At 37.5% G+C, this 18,588-nt stretch overlaps 1 protein-coding gene across 7 annotated transcripts; it reads left to right on the top strand.

Moving 5' to 3' along the window:
* Nucleotides 1-1,651: 1,651 nt before the first annotated feature.
* Nucleotides 1,652-17,659, top strand: LOC132173585 (tRNA(His) guanylyltransferase 1-like). Of its 7 annotated transcripts, none has more exons than XM_059585109.1 (16): nucleotides 1,675-1,755; nucleotides 1,901-1,967; nucleotides 7,612-7,686; nucleotides 8,259-8,364; nucleotides 8,910-9,041; nucleotides 9,147-9,191; nucleotides 9,636-9,805; nucleotides 10,050-10,135; nucleotides 10,600-10,707; nucleotides 12,635-12,891; nucleotides 13,374-13,505; nucleotides 13,588-13,632; nucleotides 14,678-14,847; nucleotides 15,008-15,096; nucleotides 16,419-16,526; nucleotides 17,261-17,659. In XM_059585109.1, the coding sequence occupies exons 4-16, from the start codon at nucleotides 8,261-8,263 to the stop codon at nucleotides 17,462-17,464; spliced, it is 1,650 nt and encodes a 549-aa protein (XP_059441092.1). In that variant the 5' UTR covers nucleotides 1,675-1,755; nucleotides 1,901-1,967; nucleotides 7,612-7,686; nucleotides 8,259-8,260; the 3' UTR covers nucleotides 17,465-17,659. The 7 variants fall into 7 exon arrangements, with proteins under 7 accessions (XP_059441087.1, XP_059441092.1, XP_059441089.1 ...); XM_059585111.1 differs by lacking the exon at nucleotides 1,675-1,755 and adding an exon at nucleotides 1,844-1,854; XM_059585104.1 differs by lacking the exon at nucleotides 1,675-1,755 and adding an exon at nucleotides 1,652-1,668 and having other exon boundaries at nucleotides 7,612-8,364.
* Nucleotides 17,660-18,588: the final 929 nt, after the last annotated feature.

Here is an 18,588-nt window from a genome sequence, read left to right as displayed (position 1 = left end):
TAAATCTCATTCAAAAAAGTGTTAAACAATTCGAGTAAATCACCAAAACGAAAAAAAAGAAAAACAAATACAATAAAATATTTAAATGAATTAAGACCTAAAATTTCATTAGTGTGATACCTATTATATTTCAATACAAATAAGCTTTCTAGAGAAACAAACATAAAAATAATCAATTCACAGTCGTTGAAAATCTATACATAGGTACACAAAGATAAATCTAAGCAACGAAATTTTCGATTAAATAAAAACCTTAGACTAAATAAAATACAGAGCAAAATAAACAAAAAAAGTTAATAATTTTTTATGTTTCTATATATATATATATATATATTTTTTGCACAACATTCAAATAAACAGACTATAATCTTTCATTAGCCCACTAAAAATCCAAACAATTTATTAACTTAATTAAGAAGTTTCAATTTTTATCAAAGTACAAATTGAAAAAATAAACAACCTACAAATACAGTTAGTACTCAATTACAGTTATTTGAAGAAACAAATAATTAAGCATTAAATCTGATGTGAATTAGGAAAAAAAAATCTGATGTGAGAAGCTTTATTTGATTACATTAAATGTTGAGTAAAATATTTTGTATTCATACAAATATATTTTGTTTCTTTTTCTCTGTATTTATTTATTTATTTTATTTTTTTTTCGAATGTTCATAAATATATGAGTTTAAATTGTATTGACATATAATATGTATCATGAGTAATTCTAGGACGCCTACTTGTGTCCTACTAAAAATGATGTGGCTATTAAGATCGCTCTTGGGCTTGTGATTGATCATTATTGAATTTTTATTAAATGATGATTTTAATAGCCACATTATTCTTAGTAGGACACAAGTAAGCATTCTAGAATTACTCTATGTATCATACCAACAATATGATAGATTCTTACTAATTTTCTATTAATGCTTTGATAATCATAATCCAAGTTTTATTCTTGTTATATATATTTTTATTTCTTTATACTTCTTTTCATGTGAAACTACTTTGATGGGAACAAAGATTTTACAATGTTTTAGTTTATATAAATTAAACTAAATTTAATGGTCTTATGTTTTAATTCATCTCTGTGTGATTGTCTCATTAAGTACATGTTCAATACACTTAAAAAAAAAAAAAAAAAAAATGCATGTTCAATAGTGTACCTGTATATAACCTTTAGTATGTCTTTTCGTTATAAGATGCATGATAAATTTTTTCACATGAAAAGTAAGATGATGATGCGTTTAAATTTTAAAATTAAATTAAATTAATAAAGAATCCCGCGTATAGCACGGGTTATGTTATAGCTTATAGCTTTAAGTTTAAGATTTGTTGTCCCTAAGAGATAGCTCAATCGGCTAAAGACCACGCCTTATGAAACGAAGGTCACTAGTTCAAATCCTCCCTCGTCCTCTTATGGAGACATGTCAAAAAAAAAAAAAAAGTTTAAGATTTGTTGAAATTTTTTTAAAACTGAGCCATATGACGACGTGGTTTTACAATTAAAGCATTTGTTTTTTTTTTAAAAATTAATTGAAGACAAAACTACGTCGTTCTGCAGTTCTAGATATATTCATCCCTTCCTCTCTCATATATATATATATATATATATATATATATATATATATATATTCATCTCTTCCTCTCTCGCTGCCGGCTGCTTAAAGGGTTTTGATTTTTACTACTCTATATCAGTCTCTATCGGTCTACTTTGTTTTTACTACTGCTTACTGGGTTCTGATTACTGTCTACTGGGTTAGTGTGTTTGAAAACTTTGAATCGTTTGATGCTGTTCGGAATGCCCAACCCATTACTAAATCGGCTGCTTAATGGGTTTTGATTACTGTCTACTGGGTTAGTGTGTTTGTTCCTATTCTAACTCCATTTTTTTCCTTGACAGGTTACTGGAGCACTCGGAACAGGCGCACGGCTACTTCCTGTTCTAACTCGATTTGTTTCCTTGACAGGTTCTGTTGTATTGGCCTAATGTCTCATAGTTTGCCTCTATTTCCTTCCTTTACCTTAATAGTCTAATGGAATTATATGATATTTAATAGATTCATGCTTGATTTTCTGCTTATGCATCTTGATATATTCATGTCTCTTGGTGATTTAATTGTTGATAGCCTTCTGCCTGATCTGCTGCGCCTGTCTGTATTGAGTTTAGCGGAACTTAACCTAGAAGGGTTTTATTAAAAAGCTTTTCTTTTTATTCTCTGTTTTGAAAAGAAAAAAAAATGATAATGTGGACTTTCTATTGGTGTGATTAGGTATTGCCTTGACTCTTGCTGTATCAACTAATTTATAAATCATAGTCTGCCTCTATTTCCTTCCTTTACTTTAATAGTCTAATGAAATTATATGATATTTAATGGTGGGCTTTTACGTGCATAACAGATTCAGTAGTACAAAGAGTAATGCTAGAATTTCATGCTTGATTTTCTGCTTATGCATCTTTATATAGTCATGTCTCTCTTTTTTTTTTGATAAGTAAATATGATATAAAAGAGCGCAGAGGGGCGCAACCCACATACACGGGAAGTATACAAGAGAGCGCCTAAGAGGGAGAAAAATGAAGAAGAAAATCAGAGAAGCTAATTCCTATAGGATCTAGCCAAGCGGCCGTCCAGGAATACAAAGTAAAGAAGAAAAAAAGAGTCAATTCCTCTATAGTCCTAGTGGTGTTCTCAAAGCATCTAGCATTCCTTTCATTCCAAATACACCACATAAGACACAAAGGGATCATCTTCCACACTACCGCGCTTCGAGAACTTCCTCCCGACCACCAACAATCGAACAAGCCCCTCACCTTACAAGGCATGACCCAGAGCAGCCCAAACCGATCAAAAATAGTATGCCAAAGAACGCTTGTGATCTCGCAATGGAGAAGAAGATGATCAACCGACTCTCCATTCTTCTTGCACATACAACACCATTCCACTACCACTATGTTCCTCTTCCGCAGGGTGTCGTGAGTCAAGATTTTGCCTAAGGCCGCGGTCCACCCGAAGAAAGCCACTCGCAATGGCACCTTAGTACGCCAGATGCTCTTCCAAGGAAACACTTCATGATCACATTTAGACAAGGCCTTGAAGAGAGACTTAACTTCGAAATTGCCTTTCTTAGACGAAGACCATCGAATACAATCCATAGAACCTAAGGATATCTTGTACGAGTACAACCGATCAAAGAAAGAGGAGATCAAATCCATCTCCCAATCCTGAACTGACCTCACAAAAATGACATTCCATTCGACAACCCCATTCCTCCAAATAAAGTTATCCTTCACCCAAGCTTCTTTGTGTCTGGCTATGTTGTACAAAGACGGGAAAGCATGAAAGAGGAGTCCCCACGCCAAATATCATGCCAAAAACGAACTTTCGAACCCACCCCCACCTCATAACGAATACCTTTGGCAAAAAAATTCCAACCTTGCCGAATGTGCTTCCATAAGCCCACACCATGGGAACCCGAAACCTCCTTAGTGCACCAACCACCCTCCTGATCTTCATATTTAGCTTTGATAACCTTATACCATAGAGCCTCACTCTCATTAGCATATCTCCAAAGCCATTTACCCAGAAGAGCTTGATTAAATTGATGCAACTTCCAAATGCCAAGCCCACCATACCGAAGGGGACGACAGACTTGATTCCAATTTACAAGATGTAGCTTATGCTCGTCACCCATCCCTCCCCATAGGAAGTCTCTTTGTACTTTCTCAAGTCTTTTAGCTACACTTATAGGAATCGGAAACATAGACAAAAAGTAAGTCGGAAGATTAGAGAGCGTACTCTTAATGAGAGTTAAACGGCCTCCTTTAGAGAGATACATTCTCTTCCAACCTGCCATCTGACGCTCCATTTTTTCGATCACATCATTCCACATAACCTTATCCTTATGCCCCGCCCCAAGAGGGAGACCCAAATACTTCATCGGCAAATCGGCAACACTACACCCAAGAATATTAGCTAAAACCCCTATGTTCTCCACTTCACCAATAGCCACAATTTTAGATTTACCAAGATTCACTCTCAAGCCCGACACAGCTTCAAAACATAAAAGAATGAGACGCACATACCGGATTTGCTCGATAGAATCTTCACAGAAAATCAAGGTGTCGTCAGCAAATAAAGAGTGAGAGACCACTACCTCCGATAACCCCCTATTTCCCACCGAGAAACCCGTCAAAAAGCCTTGGTCAACCGACACATTCACCATCTTGCTCAAGGCCTCCATAACCAGCACAAAAAGTAACGGAGAAAGGGGATCCCCTTGCCGAATTCCCCTTGAGCTATTAAAGAAGCCTTCCGGAGAACCATTCACAAGAATGGAAAATTTTACCGATGTAATACACCACTCCATCCACGCCCTCCACCTCTCACCAAACCCACACCTATGCAGCAAATACAACACAAAGTCCCAATTCACATGATCATAGGCCTTCTCCAAGTCTAATTTGCAAAGAACACCGGGCACCCCTGACTTCATGCGACTATCCACACTTTCATTTGCAATAAGGACAGAATCTAGGATTTGGCGTCCCCCAATAAAAGCATTTTGAGAGTATGATATGATCTTCCCCAATACAGTTCTCATCCTGATTGCAAGAACCTTAGAAACAATTTTGTACACCCCTCCCACCAAACTAATAGGCCGAAAGTCCTTCATCTCCACCGCATCTGCCTTTTTTGGGATCAAGGAAATAAAAGTTGCATTCAAACTCCTCACCAACTGCCGTCTATGATGGAACTCGGCAAAAACCGCCATGACATCATGTTTGACAACACCCCAGCAGGCTTGAAAAAAAGCCATGGAGAAACCATCCGGACCCGGAGCCTTATCGCCATCCATGCCTTTAACCACCTCCCAAACTTCCTTTTCCTCAAAGTCTCTTTCCAACCACCTATTATCCTCCTCATCTATGGACAAAAAAGACTGGTTGTCCAATTTAGGACGCCACGTGCTCTGTTCCGAGTATAAGCTTTGATAATAACTCACAATGTGAGCTTTTACCTCAGCTGGATCATCGGAAAGAACACCATTAATACGCAACTCTTCCACACGATTGAACCTGCGGTGAGAGTTAGCCATCTTGTGAAAGAAACGAGTGTTGCGGTCCCCCTCCTTGAGCCACAAAGTTCTCGATTTTTGACGCCAATAGATTTCTTCACAAAGCAAAGTGTTCTCCAATTCTTTCACCATATCCGCCTTTCGGACCTTTTCCTCATGTGCTAACCCTCTTGCCTCTGCCAAATCATCCAACTCCTGAATACCTCCCAACAACTCCTTTTTCTTTCTCCCAATGTCCCCAAACACCTCCTCATTCCACTTTTTCAAATCCAATTTGAGAGATTTCAGTTTCTTAGCAAGCACAAAACTAGGTAAACCCTCAAAAGAATAAGATCCCCACCAAGAACTAACCTTATCAACAAAGCCTTCAGCTTTAAGCCACATATTTTGAAATTTAAAGCTCTTATTACCTCCACAGGGGGCCCCACAATCCAATAATAAAGGGAAGTGATCGAATATCAAGCGCTGAAGTCTTCTTTGTGACACTGCAGGGTAGTGATCTTCCCAATCCGAGGAAATCAAGAAGCGGTCAATTCTAGACCAGCTCTCATTTTCTTGATTATTAGACCACGTAAATTGACCCCCCGTCAAGGGCATGTCCACCAAATTGTTCTCTGAGATGAAATCCGAGAAATCCATCATGCCAGTGGAATAGTAAGAAACACTGGAGCGCTCACTAGGGAACCGAACGATATTAAAATCCCCTCCAAGGCACCAAGGAACCTCCCACACATTCATCAAACCAGCCAACTCTTCCCAAAGAGCCCTTCTCTCCCCATCCTCATTCGGACCATAAACCCCCCCAAACGCCCACTCCCAATTATCCTCCACATTTTGAAAAGAGCAAGCCAAGGAAAAATGCCCCACACACTCCTCCTTACACTCCACCACCCTCCTATCCCACATCAATAACATCCCCCCCGACAAACCAATCGACCCTTTAAACTTCCATCCTACATGTTGGCCTCCCCAAAGACTATGAACCACCTCTCGGGAAATATCCTCCATCTTCGTCTCAATCAAACAAACTACATCAACTTTCCACTCTTTCAATAAACCCCTAATACGCAACCTTTTTTTGAGGGCATTCAACCCTCTCACATTCCATGCTACTATGTTAAGCTTCATGATCCACCAACGTGCCCCTCTCACAATCCTTGAGCTCCTTTAATCCTGTTGGGGCTGGAACATAGGCAAAGATGCCTCCCAAATCAGCATCACCCTGAATCCTAGAAGCTTCAATAGAGTTGAACAACAGCTCCAACTCCCCTGTCTTCCCTTCATCTGAAATACCAATTTTAGGGCAGAATTTGAGGCAATTATTAACTACCCAATTGGAAGACATCAATCCTGGCCCTAACTCCTCCAACCCAACAGACTCTGGGATCCTTTCCTCTTCCAAGCTAGAGCTAGTCCCGAAAGGCTCCATTGCCGGCATACACTCCACTCCTTTTTTTCCTTCAAATAACTGCGGACTCGTACTGCTTGCCTCCCCCCTACAGAATTCCTGGGAACAGCTCCCCTCTACTTTCCCTTTATTCCGACTAGAGGGTATCTCCACCAGGAACTGATCAGTACCCACACCCGTACTTGCCCCCCCAACTCTTGTCTCCACAATACACTTCGGCATGTTCTGAGTGTTTTCCCGCTGGAATTGCATTGCCGGCATCCTCTGGACTGAAGCCGGCTTCGACCCCAGTCTCCCTGTCCCCTGCCCATACGTCGCAACACTTCCCCCAGCTTCTCCGGCACTCTCTGGATAGATTCCGGTCTCCACCAAAAATATCGGCGAGCTCTGGGAATTTTCCGGCGAAACTTGCGTCTCCGGCACCCTCTGGGTTGATTCCGGCCTCGACCCCAGAAGCCCTTTCCCCTGCCCATACATCGCCACACTTTTCCCAGCTTCTCCGGCATCCTCTGGACAGATTCCGGTCTCCACCAAACATATCGGCGAGCTCTGGGCAATTTCCGGCGAAACTTGCGTCTCCGGCACCCTCTGGATTGATTCCGGCCTCGACCCCAGAAGCCCTTTCCCCTGCCCAGAAGCCGCAATCGTGCCTACCGACACATCATCCCATGTTTTCTGCCCAAAAAGCCTTCTCCTATAAGTCAACAAAATCTTTCCCTTTCCGGTAGACTGACCCTTCGCCGGCGAGGTGGAGACTCTGTTGCTTGGGTTCTCTCCGACCATAATCCCAACTCCGTCCCGAGCAGAGGTGCCGGCAAACTCTGTAAAGATACCCCTTTCCGCTGATCCAGCCCTTCCACCCACAGGTAAAAACTTCTCGGCCAGCACCGACGAGTTCACCGATTGTACCACGTGAGGTCTGAGCTCCAACGATTTCTTCTCAGTCTCCTCCCTGAGTGCCACCTCAGCTGAGAGACATAAGTTCAGTCTCTTGGTGATTGAATTGTTCATTAACAACAGATTCTGTCTCTTGTTGATTGAATTGTTTATCAAGGTCAAACTACTTTTGAGTAAATGAATGCAAGGGAGGAAAAATATCTAACAATTGTTTTTTGTTTTTGTGTATGTAGGTCAAGCCCTTGAGTCCTTGAATAAGAAAGAACCTTCATATGATATTTCTGCACTTGCTAGAGGGGTATTTTTAAGTATTGTCTTAGGCTCTTACCTAATCAAATATATTTTTCTGCTACCTGTTTTGGGTCTTAGGCTCTTAGCTAATCAAATCTATTTTACATTTATTATGCCATTTTGTTTTGTTCCTTATGTTTTTGTGTTTTTCTTTGCTTTTTCATCATGTTCTATGTCATAAGTCAGTGAGTGACCATCTTCTATGCATATTGGTTAAGTAAATGTTGAGAATTGTTTTTACCAATCTAGTTTTATAATCTTCCCTGCAAGTTACATAGGCTGCTGCTCAATAGTCTTAACTTAAGGTAGATTGTATTGTTCATAAGAATTTTTATAGGATAATTTATATTTTTCCTTTGTACTTAGTAGAATATGTAGCTTGAAAAGGGAGGATAGAAGTGTGATATATGGCTTTTTGAACTCGTATGATGTGATCTCATCTCTATGTTAACCATAGAACATATCTTTCCAAACCCTAGAAGTTTTTCACAGGATTTATCGTTACTCATGCGTGCTAAGTGTTTGATTATTTTTCTGTGACCAGAAGCCAAAAGAAATTATTATTATTATTTTTCCTTACGTTGAGTAGGAATGGCAAACAGCAAGTACGAGTACGTTAAGTCATTCGAAGTAGAAGACGAGGTCATGCTGCCCAACTTGATCGTTGTTCGAATCGACGGTCGCAATTTTCGGAGGTAAAACTGCTTCCTTAGTCTTCACGCATTTGAACAAATGGATATGTGCATGCTGCAATGGTTATATGTCCAGTTTGTTACCGATGAGCATTGTGCTATTCTAGTATGTGGATGGGTTTCACTATAGACAAGTAGATACTTTAGTTGATTTCAATATACGATTGCTTGGGTACCCAGTTTATGTTTGGTGCTAATTATGCAATCATTTTGCTTTTTATGTATATGCGGGTGAATTTTAACATGTGCATTCAACTATACCTTGACTTCTTGGCTATTAGATAAGCAAAGCAAGATCTTAGACTTCTATTACAACGAGGAATCCCTACAAAACAGTAAAGCAAACCAAGTTAGAAATTTGAAACAACATTTAGTAACATGCCTAAGGTGACACTAGGCATTGGCTCATTGACTGCCCACATACAGTTTTGTGTTATCTTTGCAATAAATTCAGGATTCTGATTATTCGATTGCATGAATCAATGCAGCATGGAACCTAGATGTATTCCGGCTTTATTTTGTTTATATAATTTTTGATAATGTGGTAGGTTTTCTGAAGTTCATGAGTTTGAGAAGCCAGTTGATGGGAGAGCTTTGAATTTGATGAACTTGTGTGCAACTGCCATTTTAGAGGAGTATCCAGACATAGTCTTCTCATATGGGTTCAGTGATGAGTACAGGTAGTTCATTTCGCTAGTTAATAGTGTTAGCTCTAAATGCATTACTTGTGCATTATTAAGTTCCCTAGGTGAAGCTTCATGGTTTCTTGGTGGTATGAGTTGCAGTTTTGTTTTCAAGAAGACATCAAAGTTCTACCAAAGGCGTGCCAGGTTTTTAATCTGAACTTAACTCTGATATTCTGTGGTCTTTGATGCATGTAAGTGGTTGTCTGTTGGGGATTATTGATGTCATGTGAGTACTGGAAATGCCTTTCACTTTTTAATTTTACTTTCGTTGCACACACAAGAGACCCTAAGAAAGTAGTGTACTATTATTGATCAAAACTATAGCATCAAGGACCATAGCAATTAAAACAGGCATGAGAAATATTAGCATTTTCTGCACTGTGCTAAAATGAAATAGCATAGGCAACTAGGCACACCCTGCGTATAGCATGGAGAAATGATTGTTCTGGATCCCTATCGTAGTTTTTGTTTTGTAACAGTCATTTGATTTGCAAGTTTCAATCATGAGATTTTACTTGATTTGTTATTTAAAAAAAAAAAAAACAAAAAACAAAATTGCTAACTTGCTGCCTTAAATTGATCATGCAGCAAACTGCTATCCCTCATTGTATCTTTCTTCTCTTCTGTATATGTCATGAAATGGAAAGAAATTTTCTCTGAGAAGGAGTTGAAATATCCCCCATCATTTCAGTCACGGGTAATATGCTGTGCTTCAAAAGAAGTTCTTCAAACATATCTTGCATGGAGACAAAATGATTGTAAGTTGTCAACAACTGATGTTAAACATCATCTAAACGATTTTAAGTAGTTCTATACCAAATTTCTTGTATAGATTCATTTTTATGTGATCTATCATTAGAGTTTTCCTGAAATGATATTTTTGAACACAAGAACGAACTTGAGACTTAAAGAGGAAATTCATCAACTATGTGGTTATATCTTACTATTCACATTTATCTTATTGAGTTATTTATCTTTTTTTTTTTAATCTTCCTTTTTCAGGTCATGTTAATAACCTGCATGACACTTGTCTCTGGATGTTGGTTAAAGAAGGAGAGACTGAAAGGGATGCACAAGAGTTTTTAAAGGTGCTAATTTTAAGTCTTTCTATGCATATTTATGTATATGTATTTTACATGCATATACTTATTGTACTTATCCCCAAAAAAAAAAAAAAATGCATATACTTATTGCAAGTAAAAGTAAGTGGTAGGTATTTTCTTAACTACCCCCACATATGCATTGTTATAAAGGAAAGTTACACACTTCAATTGTTTCCTATTTTACATTTTTCCTATACCAAATTGTACATTATGTTCTTTTAAATGTTACTTCCACTGTTTCTACTGATTTTTGTGTCACCATTTACTTGTTTATAGTTTAACTACTTGGTGGCAGATTTAAGCAAATTTTAGTTCATTTATTTGGGTTTTAATTTTTGTCCAGTTTCATATTCAAATAATTGTTTTGGTTTCCTGAACCAGCATACAAATTTTTTTTTTTTTGAATCCCCATGTTTGTTCATAGTTATGTTGTATCTCTAAACTCTCAGGGCACCCAAAAACAACAGAAAAATGAGCTGCTTTTTCAGAAGTTCCGTATCAATTATAAAAACCTTCCTGCAATGTATCGTCAAGGATCCTGCATTTTCAAAGCTGAGGTAATCTTTGTATTCTACTAAATGAGATCTAGCTCAAATGGTATCTCCTTCCTCCATAACAATGGTTTGGAGGGTGAAATTTGTGGGTTCTATTGGGTGTGCATGTAACCTACCATTAAAAACAAAAAAGGAGTATCTTATTGATCTAAGCATTCAATATTTAACTTTTTGTTTCTTGGAATTGACCATGATGTAAATATAAAATTATTAAAGGAGATGTTGGCTATGTTTGCTAATGTTTTTGTTTTTTAGTTTCAGTTACTTAAAACAAAAACATTAACAAACAACTCAAAACACTCCTCAAAATACAAAACATTTTTTATAAATCTATATTCTTCCCTCTTTGTAGAAATATTTCGACAAAACAGGTGCTTAACTTTTGACAAAGCAAGGATCCTATATCTTGTTCAGTGGAATGTTTCCTTCACTCGCAGGGTACATGATTGGGAAGTGGAGGTCTTGGCCTCTTTTTACATGCTATCGTATTCGCATCCGATAGGCGGGGAAGGGGAGGATAGAATAAGGTGGATCTCTTCTCGTAAAGGCAAATTTAAAGTAAGATCTTTTTATAGGATCCTTGCTTCAAAAGATCCCATTCCTTTCCCTTGGGAAATTATTTGGTGCACCAAGGCTCATTCGAGAGTGGCCTTCTTTGTTTGGACGGCCGCACTTGGAAAGATTCTAACTTTGGACAATGTTCGGAAGAGGGGTATTGTGGTGATAAATCGTTGTTGCATGTGTGAATCAGATGGAGAGTCTGTTGATCATCTCTTTCTTCACTGTGGGGTGGCGCGCACCATGTGGAATGCCATTTTCTTTCGGTTTGGTTTGTGTTGGGTTATGCCGGGTAACGTTAAGGAGTTGTTTGCTTCTTGGTGGACGGGTGGTAAAACCAGCAGCGCCGTTGTGTGGAAGATGGTTCCTCTATGCCTTATGTGGTGCATTTGGAACGAGAGAAATGCTAGATGTTTTGAGGACTCTTCTAGGAATATAGAGGACCTTATTCATTTTTTCTTGTACACCCTTTTCTCTTAGACTGCTGGTTGACTAGCGCCTATAGTGATCAGCTTCCCAGATTCTCTTTTTATGTTATCTTCTTCTTTCTCTTCCTCTTAGTCGCTCTCTTGTATACTCCCGGTGTACTAGGGTTGCGCTCCTTTGCGCTCTTAATCTATATATCTTTACTTATCAAAAAAAAAACTTTTGAACAGGTAAGAGCTAACTTGTTATTCAAAATAGAAAAGAAAAAGGTGGCTGTCTAGCCACCCTAAGTGAAGGAATGGTGGCTGCAACCACCCCTATGCTTGTCAGGGTTGCCACACGGCCACCTCGATCTAGTTGTGGTGGTCGCGTGGCCAACCCTATCCTAGTCGGGGTGGTTGCGCGCCACCCCTCTCTCCCTTGAAGGTGGCCACACGACTACTCTACTTTTTTCTTTTTAATTTTTTTACAAGTAAGGCTCTACATCTGTTTGGATTTCTCAAAATAACTAGGTTTCCTCAGTAGAAAACATTTTCTCAAATATGGACCCCACCTGAATACATTTCTAAAAAAAATTCTCACCTTTATGTCACGTCAAAACATTTTTTCAAACAAAAAATACAAAACACTCCGCAAAAGACGTTAACAAACATAGCATTTGAATCTATTTTTTGTTTTCAGTTCTTTTTTTTATAAGCTGTGAAGATCGTTGAACTCATAATATTTTTGAACAGAAGCGTTGAAAGAAACACGTGTGAACCATTGTATTACATTATAGCATTATTAATGTACAATAAGTGAGTCAGATTGAAAATTATGTTTTTGTCTTAATTGCCATGAATAACAATGCTTTGATGGAAATAAAGACTCGATGAGCCAGAGTTTGAGCATTATTACTATGGTATTTTTTTTCCGTGGCCAAATATTACTAGCCTACATTGTTTAGGTGGAAGAAAATGTAAAGTACAATGAGAATGGCACTCCTGTTAAAAGACTCAGGAGAAAGGCAAGAATTGTCCAATCAGAGAATATAGCTGGGAGAAGCTTTTGGAACGAGCTTCCAAGTCTTCTGAAGGAGGTGGGTGGTTTTACTGAGGATGTGGACAAAGTCAACCCAGAGTATGTTAGGTTCTTCCAATTTGAGAAGAAATTGATGCCATCTACGTGGATTGTAGTTAGAATTGATGGCTGCCATTTTCACAGGTAAATTTATTACATGCATGACAACATAGCTCATTGTTGGTACTGAGTTGGACAATTTTTTCCCCTTTGTTGCTAATCAATTGAAGTTGGAGCATTGTATGATAGACTCCACTTCACAATTGTACGCTTGACCATTAATAAGCTTAATTCTTTTCGTAAGGACATGAAGATCATTAGTCACTGACACAAGCATGCACTTACTACTCCAGGCTTTCACAATTTATGGCAGAAGTGAAAGTGTTCATCCCTTATATTCTCATCTATTGTCCAAAGTATAATACAGCTCTTACAATAAAACAATGTGAAGATATGGTTCATTCAACATCTTACTTTGTGAGAAACAATTTCTGAGAATCAAAATAGTAATAGCTTAGGAGAAGAAATTAAAGAAGACTCCCTCAGACCCAGTTGTTTCCCAATCTGTGATGCATGGAATTTTGTTGTTTGATTATCCTGCTAAGATCCAGTTTGTCTTTTGGTAGATTTTCTGAAGTTCATGAATTTGAGAAGCCAAACGACAAACAAGCTCTGAACCTTATGAATTCATGTGCAGTGGCTGTGTTAGAAGAGATTCAAGATATAATATTCGCCTATGGGGTCAGTGATGAGTACAGGTGTGGCATTTTTTTCACATCTTTAAGCTTTTGGACGTTATAGTTCTACCTGTTTTCTAATCACGTCGATGATGTCATCCAGCTTCGTTTTGAAGAAGGATTCTCAATTCTATCAACGCCAAGCAAGGTTTTTCTCCCACAATTTTTTTTTTGGTTCCTTGAATGTTGTTTTTAAATAGTATTGATGAGGTAATATCATGTTGGAATGGAGGACCACGAGGGACAATTCTCTCCTTGCCTCTTTTGTAACCCATGATGTCTATGAGGGGAAGTTCGGATCTGCAATTTTAAGGGTCCCATGCAGGGGACATCTAATGTTTGTGACAGAAACTGAGAAAGACAGAAACTGATTCTTCATTGATTTGAATAATACACAAAACATTAGCTATATACATCAACCCTAGCAGCAGAAAAGGAAAACTAAGTAAGTTATTTCAAATCCCATAATTTATGGGATATAATAGGACACTAACCAAATCAGCCTAATTCTAGGAATACAGGCTGTTACAAAATTTCCTAAAATAGCTAACTATACAAGTATAGAATACAAGTCATTAAACACGTTTTCCCACAGTTTGATGTATACCTGATCAGGTTTTCTTAATGAAAAATCTATTACAACGTAAAAACTTTCTCTGAGCAGTCTAAAAGACTGCCCAGCAAGCAGAAGATAAAGGTCAACTGATTAAATATATCCTTGATTGGAATTTCCCATGTGGTGAATTCAAACTTCTTTGTATGATCGTCATTATTCATTGTCATTATACATTTATTAACATTATCAAAATGCGGGTAGTGACTGAGATTATGTCATCATGAGTAATGCTCACTGATTTTCCTGTCCCGCAAAGGCACCTTCAGGTGAGGGCACTCTTTTAGGCACTCTAAATGTTAGTTGTTCTGACTTTCCTTGTGTGAAATTCTATTTCGCGAGAAATGTTTTTGTAAGAATAGACTCTTATCATTTTATATGACCGAAGGAGTGGAGTACTAGTTAAAGCTTTAAGATGAAATGGTTTGTTGAGAATCTTTTTTGTCTCTGTTATGTTGTGTTCTGTCCAGATTCTTTTGCCCGGATAGGGGGTCCATACTATTTATTTATTTTTAATTTGGAAGAAACTTGTTGCAATTGTTTCTCTTGAAATTTTTTAGTATTGAAATCACTTTTGCAGTGAAATAGTGTCTGTCATCGTATCATTCTTCTCTTCCATGTACGTAATGAAATGGAAAGAATTCTTCCCTCGGAAGGAATTGAAGTACCCTCCTTCTTTTGATGGGCGTGCTGTATGCTATCCCTCATCTAAGATTCTTCAAGACTATCTGGCATGGAGACAAGTTGATTGTGAGTATTAAATTAATTTTTACAAATAATAATAACAATAGTAATTACTTGAAAACATTGAACTCTTGGATTTTTTTAAACCTGCAAAGTCAAATTAATGACTTTTGCATACAGTGCATAAATTTTTTCTTTCTTAGAACATGGTTGTAACACATTGCAGGCCACATCAATAATCAGTATAATACTTGTTTTTGGATGCTTGTTATCAAGAAAGGAAAAAGCAAAAGGGAAGCCCAAAATTGTCTGAAGGTACCTATGACCTGCTCACCTTTCTCAAAGGCTTATTCCTATACTTTTCTTAGATTTACTTCCTTTCTATGCATGCTTGTTCTGTACGTCAAATTTGCTCTGCTGATTTAATTTTCATTATGATGTGTTTTCTTGTTCTAATGGAATTTCTTTAACCCCATAAGGAAATCATGTTGTTGCCTTTTTAAGATGGAATGCATACTGCAAGCTAGTAAATTAGTCAAGGCATATGGAATTGTTAGCCTTAAAGCTTAAGCCTAAAGTAACTCAGGTTTACCTTGGATCAAGGAGTTCCACAGAGAGTTTATATTTAGAATATGGTCTTCATTTCAAACCCTTTTTAAGAGTTATATTGTTGGAAAATATAGGTCTCTGGCCACCAATCACTAAGTACCACTCTCCTGATGAGAGTAGTTAATCTTTTGTTTTACTGTTAAGTTAATTCCTCATTGAAAATTTTTGTTTTAGTGCTTGGAGCTAGATACCTCCTTAAGCTTGCAGATTTTAAAGTTCTTTCTACAAGCAGTTAAAAAGCTGATACTCTAGATAATTGTTATTCTAAACTCTAATTCTAAGAAAAACATGTATATATCCTCAATAGCTTCATAACCTAAAGTAAATACACTACAAAGTAGAGCGTCAAAGTTTATTTGTAGATCTCTCCTCCCCTTCTGAGAAATGAAGGTGGTGGAGCAAATAAGAGTTTTGAGAATACTATATCAATTAAACATGAAAGACTTGATCACTAAAGCAAGAAAGTGATACTAGCGCAGGTATAGTGATATTAATCTTGTTCTAGGAAAGCCTTGCGGTTTAAGCTTCATTATTAGTAAATTTTACTAATACCATTATTAGCCCAAGAATGGAGAAGCATTTTTGCACTTGCTTCCATACATGTTTCTTGGATTGTTCCCTAGGAATATGTATCTAATATTTATTATGAAAAATACATTACTTATTGAAAAGAGTTATTATAATACTTCCAAAACCAGCAGTCACATGGGCTTCAAAGTCAGTGCTCTGCACTCAAAAATTCCATGTCTTTTTAAATATGCCAATGTTATGTTACCTTGTCTGGTTTGTGACAGTTATAACGTAACTTTAATTTAGGTTTTTTTGTATACTTCGCGTGTACATGGAGGTGCCTTACACTTTTAATGATATCTTGATAAATTATTAAAAAAAAAAATAACGAAGTAAGTTTGGTTTGCATCATTTTGAAATTTATGTTATAGTGAGAGAAGGCATCCTTATGAATGTTAGCTGCTAATGATATTTGCCGATTACGGCTGTTAATCTTCTGTTCAAATTTTAATGTCTAGGGTACTCAAGCACAAGAGAAGAATGAACTACTTATCAAGGAATTCAACATTGACTACAATGAATTAGAAACCATGTTCCGGCAAGGTTCCTTAGCTTTCTGGGAGAAGGTAATCTTCATCTCCTTATCAGCGTAAGTCCTTATATACTGTCAATTGAACTCCTCCTAGATTCTCTTGAACTTGTGCCAGTCCTTCAAAATGTGTGGGTGACAACTTGGCAAACATGATAAAATGTGGATAGAAGTGAATTTCAGCCTGGTCTTTGAGCTCCTCTGGTCAATGCTTAGATGTCCTAAAGCTGATGCCACTCTAGGACCGAGTTTGTAGGTCTATTTGCTTCATACTAAGCCCGAGGTCTGTTTGTGAAATAGAGCTTTTGTATGTAGAAAAAGCCTAAAAGACATTTTTTAGAAAAAACTTTATTTTTAACCTTCTTCCAAAACAGTTTTGGGCTTTTTTTATTTTTATTTTTATTTATTTTATTTTTTATAGCAAAAAAGTGCTTTTTAGCTTTTACCAGAATGACCCATTTTTGTTTGGCACAAAAAAAGTATTTTTTAAGTTTCTTAATGTAATCTCAAACATGCTCTTCGTGTCTAATTTTATGTGATACGTGTATTAGATGAGCTAGGCAGTGAGTTATGTCATTATGATAACTTTTGTTGAGAGATTAGATTGTCAACTGTCTATCGAGCAGAAGATAGGAAAGGTGAGAAAGTTGGGACAATAATTTGGTTGGCTTCCTTCAATCTTAGTGGTTTGTGGTTCATAACATCCTAGTTCTTAGTAATGTTTCCTTGATAATTTATCCTCTCAAGCTCAGATTATGGTTTTGTATGCAGGAGGACATTACTATGACACATGAGAACACAGCATCGGTAGAAACTTCTCACAGAAAAGTTATTGTAGAACATTGTGATATAATCAAGCCCGAGTTTTGGGAAGCACATCCAAGCATCCTTGATGAGAACCACCTACTTTTTGAAGCATTGATTAACAATTTTTCTTACCAACATGAATCTCTTGGAAAAGTTCCATTGCCTTAATTTTTTGTATTTTGTATGCATATGAAGTTTTTATCCATCAGCTTTTCCAAGTTCTTGAGAGTTAGAAATTGAAAATATCTCACAACTCTACTTTCAACTAATATTTAACCTTAGAATTTCAATTGTAATTAGGGATGTAAGTACATTCAAAAGCATTGCAATTTGGATCCTCCATAAGTGGAAGTCATTTTTTCACTTGCTCTCTTAGTTTGCTCCTCTTATCCATTTTTGCTTTCTCCCAACCCCAAAGCTTGTCTCCACAAACTTTACCTAAACTTCCCATGGCTCACCGGATGGACTCACCCTCTTCAATTAACAATCACCTTCATCCTCCCACCCTTTCCTTTGCCTCCACTTCAACTATGCCGGAGGCCTGGACTCAATCGTTACCCGATTAGAGTGACTCTGTTGGCATTGATATCTATGATAATGTCATTTTTATCTACATCCAATCTTACAAGAAGCTGTTGTTGCCCATCCTCGTAAATGTTTCTCTCTGAAAATCAATTCTAATAATAATCTCCGGTTTTTTATTTTTTTTATTTTTGACTTATCCAAAAAAAAAAGTGTATAGATCCAGAACGCGGGAGCATAGACTTTGTCATGCCTATGAAGGCATGAATGAGAGGTACGAAATTATGTATCTATATATAAGAATGCCATACAAGGAACTTTCCTTCCATACATCAGAATTGGTATATTCACTACTGAGTTAAAACTTAAACAAGCAATTGATTCTTGTTAGGGATATTTTTCGTCTCTAGGCCTAGACAAACTTGGGCCAACAATCAGCCCAAGGGACACAAGCAGGCTACAACAGTGTATAATGGTCCAGGGCATTAAGCCCAAAAGATATTAGGATCACCCGGGGAATACATGCCCGAGGCTCAAGTCACCCGGGAACCAAGACCGGGAATGCCCATCCTCATAATGGATATCCGGGACAGATGCGACAGTTGGAAAGCAATCTGATAAGGGAACAAAGAGGGGGCCAAGGGATTATTAAATTGTATAAAGCATCGGCCTAAGCACCAGCCTAAACAACACATGGTCCCTCACTTATTCTTTCCCTTTATTCCATAGGCTTATTTTATTAATCCAAGGCTTAGTCATATTAGGGATTA

Source organism: Corylus avellana, chromosome ca3, assembly GCF_901000735.1.
Source record: "Corylus avellana chromosome ca3, CavTom2PMs-1.0".
Taxonomy (NCBI): domain Eukaryota; kingdom Viridiplantae; phylum Streptophyta; class Magnoliopsida; order Fagales; family Betulaceae; genus Corylus; species Corylus avellana.
This window is presented reverse-complemented; position numbering and strand designations above follow the sequence as displayed.